At 33.9% G+C, this 20162-nt stretch overlaps 1 protein-coding gene across 2 annotated transcripts in view; it reads right to left on the bottom strand.

The window, feature by feature from the left end:
• The window catches only part of DOK6 (docking protein 6), a 447352-nt gene that overhangs the window by 244236 nt on the left and 182954 nt on the right, over positions 1–20162 (bottom strand). For both annotated transcript variants that reach the window (XM_054461226.2, XM_063653818.1), the window contains exon 3: positions 4450–4564. In XM_054461226.2, the coding sequence (XP_054317201.1) occupies positions 4450–4564 (115 nt within the window). The remainder of the gene's footprint in view (positions 1–4449; positions 4565–20162) is intronic.

Here is a 20162-nt window from a genome sequence, read left to right as displayed (position 1 = left end):
GTCTTTGTTAGCAAGAGGATTCTGTGTGTTCAAAAATTTTTAAAAAACAGAACCTTGTCTTTTGTGGTCATACTAATCCTAGTTCCTTAATTAGTATACTAAATAAGCCATTTTTCCCCACTGGTAATTGATAATGGGAAAGCTCAAAGTCAGATATAGAAATTATCTGTTTATATTAAAAATAATTGCGGTGTTCAGTTTAAATTATGGATTCAAATTATCACTGTGATTTATTGAGACCACTACTTGTCATTTTCAATGAAGAATTCTATTAATGACCCTAATTTGATGCTTATATTTTGAAATTATCCTAGTTAAAATAAAATTATGATCCTATTTTTTTAGAAATGTTTTTCACTGAGAATAAATCATATAATAACTTAATATCCAAAATAGTTTCCCTAAAGTTATACTTCACAAATACATGCATTTTAATTTCAACTTTTTGGCTCAACAAGAACTGAGCAAAGTTTTCCACAGATGTCTGTATTTTAGGGTATCTAGAAATCTATGGAAGAGACTGACATGGTAGCAATAGCTGTGATGAGCAGATTCTGGTATAGGTTTTACATGATGCATAGACTGGTAACAAATGTCCACAGGGCACACTGTAAGGTAGGCTGGCTGAATTGTAGGTTTAGGGGCTACAAGGGTAGGTTTTTGCACTCTGAAATCAGCGTCAAAAAGTAAGCCATCTTGTAACATTTCCATTTGTCCTACAGATGTGTGGTAAGCTCACACAGCAGCATTTCAGAGAAAACCAAGCAGGGCCTCAATAATTATTTCAAAGTTAGCAATAAAACAGCATTCTAAAATGACCCTGAAGGAAGTCCTGAGTTAACTAAAAGAAAATGTGATAGGCTCAGCCTTCTGCTGAATCACGTATATTGAAAAATGGAACTCTCACAATACAACATTAAGTCTGGTTCTTCCTTATTGTTCACGACACTAGGTAAACATCTAACATTTCCAATCAAGCTACTGAACAGTGGCAATGATTTTAGTATTATCATTTCCATTGTTCAGAAATAATGAATATCACTTCATCAATCTGAAAGCATTCTATAATAGGATGGTGTAAGAATTTAGTTTTTCAAATACCAGTTATTGTAAGATATAATTTTTCTTTACTAATTTTTAATATATCCTTGATAATGCACTAGATTTCTATTATACTTGAGTCTACTGTAGGTCACTGATATATTTTTATTCACTTCCACATTATTTTTAAACAAAAAACATCTCATTTTGGTATAGTTTTAGATTTAAAGAATTATTGCAAAAATAATACTGAGTTCCTATGTAGCCTATATGTATCTTCTCCTATTAGTAACATCTTACATTAGTATGGTACATTTGTTAAAATTAATGAACTAGTATTGATAAATTTTTACTAACTAATCATCACATTTTATTAAGTTTTCCTTAGTTTTTACTTATTGTCCTTTTTTGGTTTCAAGATCCCATCAAGATACCACATTACATTTATTCATCATGCCTTCTTAGCTCAATCTTGGTTGGGTCAGTTTTCTAGGCTTTCCTTGTTTGTAATGACCTTGAAAGTTTTGAGGAATACTGGGCAGGTATTTGTAGAACGTCCCTTCATTGGGATGTGTCTGATGTTATTCTCATGGGTTTATAGGTTGTTAGGATGAAGATCACAGAGGTGAAGTGCTATTTTTGATCACATCCTATCAAGGGTAGATTCTATCAACATGATTAATCATTGTCGATCTTCACCTTGGTCACCTGGCTGAGGCAGTGTCTGTCAGTTTTCTCCACCATAAAGTTGTTTTCTCCCATCCCTTTCTATCCTATTCTCCTAGGGAGGAAGTCACTATGAAGCCCACTTAAGGCACAGGGAGTCATGCTCCACCTCCTCTGGACAGAGCATCTACATAAATTATTTGTAATTTTCTGCATGGGATATTTTTCTATAGTCTCCTATGTATTTATTCATCAAGCATTGCTAAAGCATGGACTCATAAATATTCATTTATAATTTGGGTTATAATCCTTTGCTACTTTATTTTAGTATTCAAATTGTTCTATCTTTGGCCATTGGGAACTCCTGTGTCCCTTTGACATACAGAAGCATTCGTGTGGTACTTCCTTACTTTCTGGCACTACAAGACGCTCTGGGCTCGTCTTGTGTATTTCATACCCCAGTCCTAGAATCTACCATTTCTCCAAGGAGCCCTGGTTCCTGTTACTAAAAACCAAGAAAGATCTGGATGCTAGGTGTACTTGGGAGTTTTATTTTAAAATTCTAAATCTTTATAGCCTTTAAATTAAAATTAAATGCTTTTGTTAAGCCAACCCAGTGGGCTGGCTTGTATAACGATGAGGTGCTCTGACTCTAGTCCCTGGTCAGGAGTGGGGCACTGCTCTGTTATCACACTTACTGTTTTGAACACCCTGGTCCTCTGTTGTGCATAGACCAACAAAATTCAACAAATCATACTTCAGAATTTCCAGATAGTATACAAACACAAGTACTGCTGAATTTCAACTATATTTATATGAGTTTCTGAATTAACATATCAATATCAATATATTATAGAGACTGACATTTATAAACTAAGAACTTGAGATGATGGGAGCACAGAACTCAAATGTACTATTCAAATAATACACCTTTTCTATTAAAATGCTCTAAGTATCAGGATGTAAATCAGAGCTTTGCTTTCAATTGGGCCATTGGTATGTATTCTGTGATCTATTAAGGCAAGGACATTCAGGTAATACCAGGATAAATGAGGTAGAAAAGAGTCACGGAGCAGCAAAGATATTTAGACAAAATTTTAGGAATATATATTTTCTCTAACTTCCAAGAATATAGAAATTTGAAAAGGCAGAATCTTGTAAGCTTTATAATATTCTCAAGCCTAGTTTATTCTAAAACCAATAGAAAGTTAAATGAAGAGTAGATTATAATGATGTAAATCAGAAAAAAATCTGTATAAATACATAAAATTGCATTAATGATTTTCTACTGTAATATGGGATTCAAGATTGTAATCAAATTGAAAGCAGCAATATATTGAATGATTAAGTTATTAACTAAACATGAATTTTAGGTCAATACCTTTCCAAACACAACATAAATAAGGTTTTCACATAAAGAAATATAACCAAATATCATTCTTTAACAAATTAATAGGCTCCAGTATTTCCTATACATTCACAATATTGCTCACTACAATTTGAAAATGTACAGTAACTGGGAAAATTAGAAATTTAAATATTAAACATTACCTTTTAGTTTTTTTTAAATACTAGTTTTAATATGAGAGATTAAGAGCCCAGGGAAAAATAAAGTGGTTTACCAGTTTTAAGACAGTTGATAGGAAGGCAGAAAAATCATTGGATGATATTATATTACACCAGCAAGGTTGGGACAGGGGGTATTACAAAATGGGAATTTATATCAATTAACAGGCTTCTGTACAACTCCAAATTGTCGATTTTAAATGATGAAATGAGGTCAGATGGCAAGTGAAGAGAAATATGCCAGGACAGATGGATAAAGACACGCAAGAAAAGAGGAACACGGAGATAAATTCCAGTTCAGTTTAGCCATACTAAGATAAGGTCGGCGAGAGGTGTGAGCAATTTCAGTTAGGCAAAGGGACATTATCAGTTTTGGAATAATATAACCTGATATCAATGACATCCATAAACAAAGTATACAAAACTAGAAGGACCATTTTACTTTTTTAAAATGCTGAATAAAATTTCTCCTAAAGACCTAATCATTAGTTTAAGTTCACATCTTGCAAACCCTTGGTACTTTCTGCTAACATCCATTATAAAACGAATGCACCATTGCATTAAGCAAAATCTTTAAAAAGTGATAAGCCAACTACTATATTACACACCACAGGGATTCCAACATGAAAAATACTGCAAGTTCAAACTATAAACTGCCTTGTGTCTCAATAATGTCAGAGTGCTTTACGAACTGAGATGCTAAAATTCAATCTGAAATGTATTTACTTGTAGTACTGAGAATCCATGAAAGCAATACATTCCTCAAAGTTCTGTTTTGTGGTGTCTGCGGACTGGGGTTGTGCTCTGCCATGCTTTTGCACAGCACCCTGATTCCTGCCCTACAAAATGCCTAGAGACACAATGAGTAAGAACCAGAATATTGGTCATGCACTCACCCGAACAACACCTGCCAGGTATTGTTTACTTAATTCTCAAAGCTTGAATGGAAACCCCAACAGGCAGACCACCTGGGAGCCAAATCCAGACACAGACATGTAACAACAGGCACCAAAACATCTGTAGAAAACAATACGTTGAGCTTCTGAGTGAAGTCTTCTACAGCACATTCTCATTACAGCAGTCCATCCTGTTCAATAGTGTACCTTAATCTGCCTGGGCCCTTGTCTCATAAGCAGCTCAATTTCCTCAAGGGGTAGATGGCCAATAATAGCTTACCTGACTCACAGGCAAATGTCTTCGATGTTTCATCATGAAAGATGATTGCCACAGCATGCTTCTTTGTCTCTCGGGGCAGTCTGGTTATATTTTTGATATTGTGCAGTTCAGTTACCTTGAAAGAAAAAATATTTTTAACTTAGTGTAGAGTACGTATGCTGTATGTTGGAGTGCTGAAACAAAATGATAAATTATCACAGTCTTACATGAATTTCCACTGGATATTTGTACTCCTTTTGAATTGACGTTAGCCAAAAACAGTAAAGAACAAAACAAAATGTCTTCTATTATGCCCTTAACTTTGGTCACAGACTATATTCTTTGCTGCATTTTGAAATGACCTACACATTATGTAGAAGGGTTCTATGGACTTTGTGCTTTTATTAAAAGCATATACCTGGCAAATAATAGCAGTTGTGGTATACAGAGGATTCTCATTAAATATCTGCTGAATATTGGTTATATTTAATATCTCCCCTCTCTTAATTCTCACCTATTATTCAAATTTCCTGTAGGCCTATGGTCCTGAGGCAACTGACACATCTCTGTCAGAAAAGTGACTGGAGAGCAAGTCCATTGCTCCAAAAGTTATATTTTAGAGCAATAGACTTGCTCTCCGGAAAAATGCTCATAGTGTTCACAGACCCATACACCATTTCTCCCACCAAAGCCCATCCAAGATTTATGCACCCAGGTTAACAACATTTTATTTATTGGGCAATTAATAAATATCTAGAAGCCTTATGTATTTTGGATGTTGACTCCTTATTGGTACAAGATCTTCTGCTACAACTTGTGCATCTTTAATTTCCCCCACAGTCAACAGAAACAAACAAATGTATATTTCCTCAACAACTCTGCAAACACAACATTGCAATAATAATATTCAATGAGTTAATTTTTTAAAATCTTATCAAGGTGCTGAATTTTTTCTTCTAATTTATAAGATTTCTTATTTCTAGATCCATACTGTTAACAGAAAGAAGACAGGATTAACTAGCATAGTAAACAGCAAATTAATATCCTCTTTTATGACAACCTATGATATTATATCTATAATTAGATGATCTTATAATAAATTCATTACCTTTTGACTATGCTTTAATTTATCTTCTCCAAATGTAGAATTTTCACAGGATACAACTAGCTTTTTCAAGGCTATTTTGCTGATTAATATTTTTATAAACACAATAATTAAACACATGCATATTTATATACACATTTGCATATTATAGTTATATAATAAATATTCTAATATATAATACAAATATAATCAATATTTAAGTAATATTCCTTAGGATCTATTTTCCTAAGGAAATAATATTTTATTATCTTTAACATTAAGTGTGGTTAGTACTTAGCAAGCATTTATATCTGTATTTAACATTACACTATATAAACTAGACTAAGATCCCCAATAAAAACACAAAAAAACCTAAAAATCACAGGCAAGTAATCTATAATGTGGATGGAAATGAGCAAGTGGATATGTTGGGATGGAGACTACAGAGAGTGGCTGAAAGTTACCTGTCAAGGAAAATCACCCAAGTCATCAGGTATTTTTTAAAGTTACAGTTGATCATCTTTATTTGTGGTTTCTATATCTGTGAATTCACCTACTTGCAAAAATGTATTTACAACCCCAACATAAATAGGCATGGCACATCTGTGGTCATTTGTAGACATGTGCATGTGCAGAGGGGTGAAAACTTTGAGTCTCCAGATGTGCATGCTTCCAGCTGAGGTTGAAAAGGTGATGCTGTGTCTTATTGTGTTTGTGGTCATACTGTAGACAAATGTCCTTTTCATGCTCTGCATAGAGCCATGGCTTTTGCATTTTTGTGATTTTTCTTGTTGACTACACTTTTAAAAATGGCTCCCCAAGTGCAGCGCTAAACTGCTGTCTAGTGTTCCTAAGTTAAAGAGGACTGTGATACCCCTTAAGGAGAAAATACATGTGTTAGATAAGCTTTATTCAGCATGAGGTACAGTGCTGTTTGCCCTAAGTTCATTATTAGTAATCAGATATCTTTAAAGAGCAACAATAAAACGAGGTAATATAATGATCAGTTAACAAAAGCATTGTGACTAGAGGTCATTAATTAATTCATTCACGATTTGCAACTGAATGTTTGCAGAGGTTTTATAGACCATAACTACAATGAATAATGAAAATCAACTATATGCCTTTGAGATTGTTCTAGCGTTTACCATAAATATTTTAACATACCAGAATTAGCTTTAGATTGATATTGTTTTCCAGTGAAATATAGAAATCTCATATCTACATAGCTTTTTCCCTTACTGTGATATTATTTTTATACATATTACATCTATTAATATAAATGTTACAAACCCAACATTACATCATATTTATAATTTTAATTAATTTATATAATTTTGTATCTTTTAAAGAAGCTGAAAGAAGAAAGGAGATCAAGTGTATATTTATTGCTTTTTTACATTAACATTTTCTTTATAATTTCTGGATCTTTTCTTTTGTTCCTATTGACTTGAGTTACTATCTGAAGTCATTTCCATAGTCCAATACAACTTTGCTCCCACCACCTCCTTTGTGTTGTTATTGGTAAATATATTAGAACTCTATATGTTATAGGCCTAAAAGTACATTATATACATATTGTTTTATGTAATTGCCTTTTAAGTCAGTTCAGAGGAAAAAAATAAGCACGCATTTATACCGTCTTTTATAATTACCTTACTGATACTGTTTTTTGGTATGGTTGGACTGCGATCACTTACTATTTCTTGTGAGGCATGTCTGTGAGTTTTAGTCTGTCTCACGATGACTTTATTTCATCTTACTTTTTGAAGAACACAAGATTCTTTGTGGACGTGTTTTTTTTTCCCCCTTTAAGCACTTTGAATATACTTTCCACTGCCTTCCAGTCTACAATGTTTTTAGTGAGAAGTCAGATGTTAATCTTATTGGGGTTCCTTTGTAAGTGAAGAGCAGTTTTTCTTTTGCTGCTTTCAAGATATTCCATTTGTCTTTGTCTTTCAGTATTTTTACTATGACATGCCTGATGGTATATCACTTTGCATTTATCCTACTTTGAGTTAATTGAGCTTCTGGATGCGGAATGACAATGGTTTAATCAGGGCTCCCTTTCACTCTTTCTTTCCATGACCACACCCAATTATTTAGCTCCACTGCTTGCAGGCTGATTTCTTTATTTTTTAAAAAATATCCTGGGGGCATATATCACTTCACATATGGGGCCAATTCAATTTGGTATCTTTTAAAGTGATAGTTCCTGAGGTCATTGTTTTACATTGGTTCTAAATCCAAATGGGCTCCTCCCAGCTGTCTATGTTCCAGGTCCTGTCCAGCAAACTTGCTGACCTACAGTTTAGCTTATATCTCTCATATACCTATCATTTTCTCTCAATTGCTTTTCATCACAACCTCTGTGCTTTTGTATAGTGTCCTTATGCTTAAACTTTTCCACACCCTGTTGAAAATGAAGTCAGGTGTTTTTGGAAAGAGACTGAGAACTCTGTTTTATGGTCAGCTTTATTCTTCTAGGGCAAAAATCTCTAAGCCATTTGTCTTAGTTAGGGTTCTCCAGAGAAACAGAATCAGTAGTATATATGAGGGGTCTTCAAAAGGTTCATAGAAAATGCATATTGTGAAAAAACTATGCATGGATTAAAATTTTTTTGCACCAAAATAAATTAATAATCTCATAACTCATAAATTCACATAAACTCATCGACTTTTGTTGTAACATATCTAAATAGACTCTAGTTTGAGGCACTAAGAAGGATAAGACATCAGTTTGAAAAGAACTCTGATCAGAGCAACATGAATTCTGCTAAAATTGAAGCAAAGACAAACATCAAACTTAGGGCAAAGCTTGGGTGGAAGAATGATGAAATTACTGATGCTTCAGAAAAAGTTTATGGGAAACAATGTCCAAAGAAATCAGCAGCTTACAAATAAATAAATCAATTTAAGAAGAGACAAGATGATGTTCAAGATGAAGCCCTCAGTGGCAGATCATCCACATCAATTTTTGAGGGAAAAAAATCATCTTGTTCTTGCCTTAATTAAGAAAGACCAACAATTAATGGCAGAACAATAGCCAAAAACACAGACATCTCAATTGGTTCAGCTTATACAAGTCTGACAGAAAAATTAAAGTTGAACAAATTTTCCACTCAATGGGTGCCAACACTGTTGTGCTCAGATTAGCTGCACAATTGTTTTTCTAATTCTGTAAAAAAAGACATTGGTAACTTGATAAGGATTGCATTGAATCTGTAGGTTGCTTTGAGTAGTATGGTCATTTTAACAATGAAGTTTTCCAATACGTTAACATGGCGTGTCTTCCCATTTGTTCAATTCTTTCATCAGTGTTTTGCAGTTTTCCTCGTAGAGGTCTTTCACCTCCTTGGTTAAATTTGTTCCTAGATATTTTATTTTATTTTTTGAGGTATTGTAAATGAGACTGCCTTCTTGATCTCTTTTTTAACTAGTTCATTATTGGTGTATAGAAATGCCACTTCTTTTTGTATGTTGATTTTGTATCCTGCAACTTTACTGAATTTATCATATCTAAATCCACTTTGGTAGAGTCTTTAGGTGTTCCTTTTTCTTTTTCTTTTTTCTTTCTTTCTTTCTTTTTTTTTCATATAAGAGACAGAGTATCACTATATTACCCAGGCTGTTCTTGAACTTCTGGCATCAAGTGATCCTCCTGCCTCCACCTCCCAAAGTGTTAGCATTGCAGGTGTGATCCGCTGTGTGAGGCCAAAATATACATTTTTCAAAATATAAGATCATCTCATTTGCAAAGAGGGACAATTTGACTTATTTTCAATCTGGATGCCTTTTATTTTTTTCTTTTTTTGCCTGTTTGCTCTGGCTAGGACTTCTAGTGCTATATAGAATAGGAGGGGTGAAAGTAGGTTTTCTTTTGTTTTGTGTCAGTTCTTAGAGGAAAGGCTTTAGCTTAGAAAATTAGTTTTAATATATCTGTTATTTATATTTGTTTTCTCCCTACTTGTAATTACCTCATTTAAAATTATCTTGAAAAATTAAAATATTTAATATGGGTGATTCTAAGTAAAATAAACTTAAAGAGGTTTGCTTATATATAAAAATACATATATTTGTATATGCATGTATCTGTATGTATGTGTGTGTGTGTATATATGTGCATGTGTGTATATGTGTGTACATGCATGTGTATACAATTGGCTATCTATCTGTCCATCCATCTATCTGAAAACATTCCTTTTCCCTTTCAGTAAAAAAAAAAAAATAAATATCAATGTCTTACAGTTTCTGAGAATTAATACCCTGGAGAGAAATATGAAGTTTTTAGGAAGAGTGATTCACGGGTTGTATTTTAAGCACATTAAATCGTGTTCTGAAATAAAGCTTAACTTCTTAATTTTTAAATGATTAATGGAATCAAGCGATATTAACAACAACTTTTATTACAACAAAATAAATTGAAGTTATGTTTGAAAAGATATACCATTTTCAAATGCTACTAATTTTACCTGAACAAAGGATCTTAATGAAAATTATGTGTGGCTTAAGAATTTACATAAAAAGGTAAACAAAGAATGATATACTGTTAAACTACATTACATATAATAGCTAGCTGTACCATATTATAAAAACATTTATAAATCTGTTTGAGAACCTTTTCCAAAGGTTTTTACTTGCAAATATAAAAGAATATTAGAACAGATATTGTGATTTCTATTTTTTGTCCTCTTATAATAAAAATTGACAAAATAAGCTAATGGATAGCCTAGCAAAATGCAGCAAACCCCAGGGATTTTCTAATTTCAGTGCCTTAGGCAATCTGACAGATGATGTAGTTCAAACGAAGTGTTTGCTCTTCTGTAAAATTTACATTTAGAAATGCAGACAGCTTCTTCAAGCCCACATTGTTACAGTAGTTTTTAGAATAATGCAAGGTTTTTCATTGTTGATCAACAGTGTGATGTTATCCACTTCAGCATGTACCCTAAGAAATTAAACAGATACCAGAAAAGAAAAATATAATGAAGAGTATCAAATTCTACTTTTTTCTTTCTTTATTTTTTTTTTTCTTTTAAGAGACAGGGCCTTGTTCTGTGGCCCAGGCTGGCATGAAGTGGTGAGATCACAGCTCACTGCAGCCTCAAACTCTTGGGTTCAAGCAATCCTCTTGCTTCAGCCTTCCAAGTAGCTGGGACTACAGGTGTGTGCCACCATGCCCAACTAATTTTTTTAATTTAATTGTTTTGTAGAAATGGGCTCTCTCTATGTTACACAGTCTGGTCTTAAACTCTTGGCCTCAAGCTACCTTCCAGCCTTGGCCTCCCAGAGTGTTGGGATTACAGGCATGAAATTCATCATGCCACTGTGCCTAACCAAATTCTACTTAAAAAAAAATCTAACCACGAAAATTTAGGAGAAGATCTAATGTATTTGAATATCCTATCTTCATTTCTTTTTTTACTGTCAATACTATATGGATTGACCATCATGGGAAACTCTGTTATTTACTTACATAAAGAAAGCTTTTAAAATTTCTAAAATGTTTTAAAATTATGTTTTTATTAGTCCAAAACCTGTCAATGTAACATAAAAAATTATCAACATTTATTAAAATTGTGAAATCCTTGAGCTTTTCAATATCAGTAAATTATTGCATCATTAAAAAATAATATGTACTTTTAAATTATTGATTTTTCACATGGCTGTAAAAGCATAAAGTACTGATTAAAGTTTAATAAAAGCATTAGACTTAACTATTTTAGATAAATATGAAGTTGACTGAATTGAATGGAAGGAAAAATTACTTGAAAATAATTCAGGTTGTTCACATCCAAATCAATATGTTCCATGATGAAAAATTTAAAATATTAAGGTCTGATAAATGACAAGACTAATGCCTAAGTATAAAATTACCTAAATGACAACACTGCTAACAGATGTTATTTAATTGTCATTTTAAAGAGAAATAACTAAGCAATTCACGGTGCTAGTAGAGACAAAGATGAAACACATGACCTTGTTTTTGTAGGATTTCATAATTTATTTGAAGTGGGAAAATAAAAAATCAGTAAACCCTATGAAAGAAGGAAAAATCAGAATTAAGGGAGCAGAGAGGAAGAAAGATCTTTATTTTAATTTGTGGGTTCTGCCACTTCTTTGTAGACATGACACTTGGATTTTAAAGGGTAAGTTTAAAAAAAAAAAAGAAAAGAAAAGAAAAACAAAAGTCACCAACTCCCAAATCTTATTCTTACCCAACTTTATTCATGTGGGTTATATCTGCTAGTGAGTTCCATAAGAGATATTAGAACTTATACATTCTTAAATATTTTTTATTTTATATTTAAAAAAATAATAAATGAATTAATACCAACACAAATAGCATTTTAAAATGAAAATAATTCCCAAATAGTATGAAGAATGGCAACATTTTTGCATTTTTCCAAAACTCAAATATCTGGCTTAATACAACACAGCTTAATACTCATATCTGCTTCTGAATTTAATCTGTTTAATATGTTCTTTTGATTAAGAACATATGAAGAAAATAAGGCCTTATACAGACATGAACTTGTCAACTAACCTATATTAGTCTCCTTTGATTCTTTCTCTAAGCTCAGCAAATGTTTCATTGAAGGTTATTGCAACAGGGAGTCTGATACCGTGTCACATGCTTTTCTTACTCCTAAAATTCATAGGTCTAGTTTCAACTTTTAATGAGTCTTTCATCCATTACGGTTTTGTATCATCTTGGACTAACCTTTGGGAAAATATTGATTTACTCAGTTATGCAAACATTCCAAATATTGACATTTTATTATACATATTTTTAAAAAATATTTAATATCAATCTTAGTCTCTTCAGAAAAGTCCAGTTTTGAGAAGTTGTTAAGTTGAAAAATGCAGATACAAGATTCTCAAATTTTAATTTTTACTTGCAATCTTAAATTTTCAAATTTTCGGTAAGCACTCAGTTGTTTTCCTTGATGAGACTCCCTTAGTTCATTTTTGAGAACATATGTGACAAATACCAAAGTCTGAATGGCCACGGTTTGTCTGTCAGTCATTCATTTATTAAAAGAGCTGTTTTTTTCTTTAAGTAACTGCTAGGCTTGTAACTTCAACCATCACACGTGTGCTCTCCTCAAGACAGCCATCACATGTCAGTATACAGCAGAAGTGACCTATGAGTTCTATTTATTTTGTCAAGTAGAATATTAAAAAGACACACTTGGAAGTCTAGACTTAAAATTAGTATTTCTTACTACTTCATCAAGGACATTCTTAAGTAAAATGAAAATAAAATTGGCATTTTTTTGTGTGTGTTTACTTATTTAGGTAACTGCATGATTGTAAAAAATATAACTGCTACTATTGTTTGGAGCCACTGCCTCGATGAATGTTATAGTTTTAATTACTATTGCAAATGCACCAAAACAGAGTGAAAATGAAAACCAGTAGAAAAGACAAGTAACACAGAAGCATTATGATGAAAGGGTGTTGTTTTCACGGACCACTCTGAGATCCACTCTTCCATGTATAACCTCCTCCTGGACCCACAACATCTGTTCTGTCATGAAATTTTGTCATTTCTACTTCTTGAACATTCTCCTACCTATTCCTTCCTCTTCACATTAGTGACTCATTTAAGCCCTCACTCTTTCTCTTCCGAAATATTTTCATTATGTTCCCATCAGCCTCCATGCTCCTCACCTTTCATTATCTTGATCACACTGTTTTCAGACTAATATTTCTTAACCATACATTTAATCATGCCCCTCAAGGACTTAAGGGTATTTAATAACATCTTAAAAATGAAATTTTCAGTCTTTAGCAAGACCTAGAAGGCTTTCCATGATTTAGTTGCTACCTGCACATCTAATCTCATCTTTTTCCAACTCTCAACACAAGCTAAGTTCCAGCCGTATACAATGTCTTTCAATTTTCCTGAATAAAAAGCATGCTATTTAAAGGTTGGGAAGCTTTTCACAAAATAATCCGCTTGGAGTATGCGGGTCTCGCATATTTCTATCAAACTAACAATCATTCTTCAAGACCAATGGGCAGGTCTTCCCTGAGTGACTCATGCAGAGTTCATAATTCATTCCTGGACAGACCTTTTCTCTAGAACTTGGCAATTTGATCTAAACTCAGATGCCTCTGGCTCATTATGAAATCTGTTTGTGTTCTTATGCAGGACACAGTAAGTAAAAATAGTGAATTTTCATTCATTAATGTCATTTACTTACTTCTTTGCATATCTAGACTTCAACACGGGATTTATCTACTTATTCATTTGTGAGTTTTGACAGTGTGCTGTTCACTGTGAAGACCACTAGGCATTTATTAAGTGATTATTCTTTTCATAGCCTATGGGAGAAGAAAAGAATGAAGAATAGGATTTATTCTCTTGGGGTATATGCTGTGAGAGGGAGGGCATATTTAGATATTTTAGGAGTTAGAAGAACAAACGTCAGAGAGAAACTTTGCTTCAATTTTAGTTCAAAAAGGTTAATAAGATTTTACTTGTTCCACTATTACTACCATTTAAGTGGAGGTATATGATATGGGCTTAAGGACATAGTGAAATTTTCTCCAGTTAAGCCCAAGTTTTTCAGTTATTTTATTTGCATGCTCGGTAACATTTGGAATATATAAATTATATTTTACTGCGTGTTTTAAAAACATCATGCTATTTATTTTATGCATCTTTTCTTTTAGCCTAACTGTGCAAATTAAGTGGAATATTACCACTCAATTCAGATCTTACTCACTACAATCGCATTTACACTATTTACTGCATACATAGGCAAAACCCCATATTTGCTATAATTATTAGCTTTAATGTGCCTCTTTTCAGCTTGCATCATGATAATTGAGATTAGATTATCTGCCCATTAAAGCACTAACATTCTTTCTTTAAACCTATCTTTTGAAAAGTGAAATTACTTTCTAGATTTTTTCAAGTAGAGTCAAATGAATTAGAACATAAATTTTACTATTCTTTCATACTAATCTTACTAATAATTCTTATTAATCTGAGTATTTTACTAATCTCTTATGGTTGTTTTAATTAAGTCAAAGATCTTACTTTTGAGAGTAAAATAATATCTTTTAGGAGCAAGTTTAATACAACTTCACTTTATTAGGATGGAAAATATTTATTTTCTACTAAGAAAAGAAAATGAAAATTTTACTGCATTTTCATTATGACAATAAATATAGGTTAATCTCTCTATGCTTGAATCCTAAGCTTTCATAACAATAATTTAAATATTTGTATTACCTCATACATTATATGCTTCAATATCTGGATCATGAAATTTGCATAGAAACTTTACTATTGCTTTTTTCCAACTAAATTTATATCAATTTTCCAGTAGCTGCTTCCTTATATTTGCCTCCTGTTGCTGATAAAAATGAATGTGTACAACAAAAGAAATCAATTTAATTCATTCTTAAAGCTACCTGTGACAGACATGTGCTCTGACACAATTCTCCTATGGCTCACCACTGGATTATCCCAATATGTTTATTATTAATAATTACAAGCTTAATCTTTTACATCTTTGACATAAACCACATTATGAAACGCCTCATCTAAAAATGAATTATATCAATATAATTATAATATAATTATATCCATAATTATATTAGAATTAAAATTAACTGTAATACTTACTCCATTGGCTGTCTACTCAACATCCAGCTCCAGTTCCTTCATTCTTACCAGAACCTGATTTTGTTCAGTTATCTGCCCCTCCAACAAGCAGCCAGTGTGTGTCCTGGTGGGAATCTCTCAGCCCTAGTATCTCAGTACAACTCATTATTCCAAGGGTAAAGTTTCCTTGCTTGTGATTAGTTTAGAAAAGGGAATATGAGCCACATATGGCTAATGCGATGTGAACAGAAGTCTCCTAGTGGTAGCTTCACGATAAAACCAGCTTTCCTCTGTAGTACTGCTAACCTATCTGAGTGTCATAACTAAGAAATGCTACAGCTGCCTGCCACTCTACTAGATTGAAGAGGATGAGGCAATCCTAAGGATGGAAGAACACAGATAGAGGAAAAACATACATGTTTTAATTGCTTAGCAAGAGTTACTGAATCAAGCAACCTTGAAGCCAGTTTCTTTTTCTGCTATAATATGTAATAATGTACATTTGAAACTTGTTTGCATTGGGTTTCTGTTATTCGCAGTCCCTAAAATTTCTAACTGATAAAGCAAGCTTAGAGTGGAGCTTGCCTCATTTCACAAATGGCAAAATGGCTATCCTGGTTTTGGTCTCTATCACACAGTTAGTTAAAGTCATAGAGAGAATAAGGGCCAAATTTCTTATTCTCAGGCTAGTACACTTTTTCCACCCATTCATGCAATAGCCATTATTCTGAAAGTCATGTGATTTATCAATGGTAAATATCAGCTAAAGAAGAAGTTATTACAGAGAAGAATTCAACTATAAAAGTGACTAAAATTGCAGGGATGATGAAAAGAAGCCCAGAAAAACCTCATTACCTTATTATGCCTAAATTATTATGAGATTGTCTATTATAAAACAGAAAGACAATCTACATTCAAGTCTGGGAAATACAGAAAATCAGTACATAGAAATATAGGCACTGAAGTAGAAAATCTTTGCACTTGCTTCTCCTCTGTGTGTGTGTGTGTGTGTGCATGTGTGTTTAAATTTACCACATCTAATAATATGCTCCACTGACTCCAAAAACAAAAATTCACAAAACAACTCAGTCAGTTACAACATCGCTCTTACTTTGAGAGCTGCAATTTTACTACACAGATATTATCAGATACCATACAGCTACTATGGCTTTACGTAGTAGATGGACAAACTTAAATCTCTTCATTATTGCAATGGGTTGCACAGGGGCCTCTGGGAAGATATGTCCAAGTCCTAGTCCCGAGAACCTGTGTATGTGTCCTTATTTGGAAAAAGAGTCTTTGTAGATGTAATTAAGTTAATGACCTTGAGAGGACATCATTCTAAATTTAGTGTAGGCCTTAAATCTAATGACAAGTGTCTTTACAAGAGACGAGCAGAGGGAGATTTGAGACAAAGACACAGGGAGATGGCCCTGAGAAGATGGAGGCAGAAATAGAAGTTATGCTGCGCTAACCAAGGAAGATGCTGAAAAATGCAAGCAAGGAGACTCCCTTGGGAGCGTTGGGAGCGTGTGGCCCTGCAGACACCTTGATTTCTGACTTTTGGCGTCCAGAATTGTAAGAGAATAAATTTCTGTGTTTTTAAGCCACCAAGTTTTTGGTAATTTGTGAGGCCAGCCCCAATTACTACAATGACACAGATTATGAGAAGATAAGCAGTGCCGTCTGTATTAGAGTTAGTTATTACATGAACATAAAATAGAAGGACAACCACGAAAATTTTCTATATCGCCCCATTTCTCCACTAAGATATTTGTTTCTTTAAAAGCAAGAGATACAGCCCTGCTTATTCAGTGTCACCTGAAGGCATTAAATATGCTTTTCTTTTTTATTCTTCATTTATTATTTATTTTTGATGCTAAGAAGTCCACACAGCTCTCTAATGTGCCTCCCCCAGAGGCTGGGCAGGTGATTGATGGGCAGCCTGTGGGTGGTGAAGTTCCATTTGGGCAAGAGCTCCTTGTCAACGAGCCCTGTCAGTATCAGGGCCCCAGGAGGAAATGCAGGGAAAAGGCAGCTAAGCACAAAGCCTCTCTTTGGAAAAATAATTTACTGCTATCTGATGGGGGCCGCAGCAAGCAGCACAGCTGACCTGTTACCGAGCTGGTGAGCTCTTCATCTGCCCTCTGGGGCTACCTCCTTTCCACTGGGAAACTAGCCAGTAGGGTCCGAGGACATCCACCTGCAGAAGAGGTCATTCAAACGTTCAGATGGGAAGTCCTGAATGTTTCAGAGCGTATGGCTTCCTCTGTTCTTTGTAACCAATCATAGTTTATTTTATTTATTTATTTACTTTTTTCTGGTTTGGGCACATTAACAGGGAACAAAAGAGTAGCATGGCAGAGGGCCTGCTGTCAACCTGAAATGCTAGGCTGAATGACCCTGGAGAAGACAGCCAGTGGGTCCACTCTTGCCTGTAATGATATTATGAGGAGTCTACAGGTCACCCTCTTCAAACAGATAAAACATTTCTTTGTCAAAAAGCTCCTTTATACTCCTGTGGTCTATCATCATAAACTTGGGATTTTCACAAAGATCTTGAGAAAATACGTGGCTAATATTTAAGCAAGTCATTCTGCTAGTTGTGGTTTCTGTAACTGCTTCTCACTGGCATTTCTGGAATCAAAACAGGATTGTTTACTCATTTAATAAAGAAGTTCGCTGTTTACTGCACACATCTGACAGCTGGGAAGAACTACCATGAGTTGGCCAGGATTGCTGACCTACCATTATACATAAGACAGAAAATATAGAAAGATCAAGTTCTGGTGGCATGAAAAAAACTGACAACAACTTGAGAGATCATTGCCTTAAAAATGTTGTTGCAGCTGTTCAAAAGATACAAGGCTATGATTAGGGACAGATTGCTGACATACATCAACTTTTAAAAGTGTCACAAGCTGGGTTCTAAGTGGAAATAAAAATGGAAAAGCTTAGGAGAAACTGCTTGCATGTGATGACATTGTATCAGTCTATGAATGTTATTCAAGTTCAAATCATGGACAACCCATTCAACTTAGTTCTCAGGCAAGATTACACAGACGCTAAAAGCAGTACAGTGTAACCCTACACACGACCCTAACTGGTTTTGGAAGCACATGACCTTTGTCCAGTAAATTATATTGTCCAATGAAAAAAAAGACACATTAAATTTAATCACAGGTGACAAAATTATCCAACAAGGAAGTTAAGCAGTAAACCTATCACTCTCATAAGCAAAGATATGGAAGTTATATGAAATTAAAAAATGGTTAAGCTATTTTATATTATCTGTGTGGCCCTATATACACACATCCACTATCAACAGCAAACAAAATAGACACTTTCCTTCTAGCACATTTGGAATATTTGTGAAAACTGAAGACAGTGATAAAAAAGTCTTAGTAAATTCAAAAGAACAAAATTATACAAATTATATCCTATCACCATAATATAATATGATTAAAATTTATAAGATAATTAAATATTCTACATATATAAAAATAAATAGCAAATTTCTAAAAAACATGAGTTAAAAGGAAATTATGTTAAATTACAAAATGTAGATTTTAACAAAAATTGAACAGTATTAAAATTTAAGAAAACATGTAGCTTTAAAAATATTTTTAATGAACAAAACAGGTTGACAGCAAAGAATTTAGACATTCATCTGAAAATGTGATTTAAAATAAAGCAACAGAGCATTTCCGTAAAGACATAATAATGATAAGGGCAGAAATCAATGAAATGAAAAAAAAATCTAAACAAAAGCTCCATTTGAAATGATTAATAAGAGACCTCTGGCAAGCCAGATGAAAGAAAGTAGGAATAAATCAAGTACAGGATGAAAAGGGGAAAACTGAACAAAGAAAAATCCAAATAGTAATAAACAGCTTCTAAACAACTATATATTAATTAACTTAAAAACATCAATTAAAAGGCTGTATATCTAGGAAAATACAAAATATCAAAATTGTCAGCAGAAAAAAAAAAATAGAAAACTTGAGTAAAACAATATAGTCATTTTCCAAGAGCCCATTTCCAGATGGTTTCATAATTGAATTTACCAAACATTTAAGGGACAGTGAATTAATCTCTTCTCTAACATAGTCCAGAAAAAAAAAGCAAAAGCTGCTTATCTATTTGAGTCTGGTTTAATATTGATGCAAAAACCAGATATGGTCTGGGCACGGTGGCTCTCTCCTGTAATCCCAGCAATTTGGGAGGCCGAAGTGAGTGGACTGCTTGAGGTCAAGAGTTCAAGACTAGCCTGGCCAACATGGTGAAAACCCGTCTCTACTGAAAAATACAAAAATTAGCCGGGCTGGTGGCCACAGCTGTAATCTCAGCTACTCGAGTGGCTGAGGCAGGAGAATCGGGAATCGCTTGAACCCAGAGGTGGAGGTTACAGTGGGTGGAGATTGTGCCACTGCACTCCAGCTTGGGTGACAGTGAGAGACTCTATCTCAAACGAAAAAACAACAGCAACAACAAAAAACCCTGATTTTAAAAAAGTGAAAAGAAAAGAAAAAAAAACCAGATATGAAAAATGTTTAAAAACTATATGGTGATTACTAAATTCATTTGATACTGTTTTAACAGTACTTTGATGGAGTCTTTAGAATTTTCTTTTTTTCTTTTCTTTTTTTTTTTTTTTTTTGAGACGGAGTCTGGCTCTGTCGCCCAGGCTGGAGTGCAGTGGCGTGATCTCGGCTCACTGCAAGCTCCGCCTCCCGGGTTCACACCATTCTCCTGCCTCAGCCTCCGGAGTAGCTGGGACTACAGGCGCCCGCCACCACACCCGGCTAATTTTTTGTATTTTTAGTAGAGACCGGGGTTTCACCGAGTTAGCCAGGATGGTCTCGATATCCTGATTTCATGATCCTCCCGCCTCGGTCTCCCAAAGTGCTGGGATTACAGGCGTGAGCCACCTCGCCCGGCCCAAATATTAAAGACAAAACTTTAAGGTCAATTGAATAATATTTAAGATAACACTTTTTTTTTTTTGTATGGATGGAATCTCAC

Source organism: Pongo pygmaeus, chromosome 17 (assembly GCF_028885625.2).
Source record: "Pongo pygmaeus isolate AG05252 chromosome 17, NHGRI_mPonPyg2-v2.0_pri, whole genome shotgun sequence".
In the NCBI taxonomy this organism is placed as follows: Eukaryota; Metazoa; Chordata; class Mammalia; order Primates; family Hominidae; genus Pongo; species Pongo pygmaeus.
This window is presented reverse-complemented; position numbering and strand designations above follow the sequence as displayed.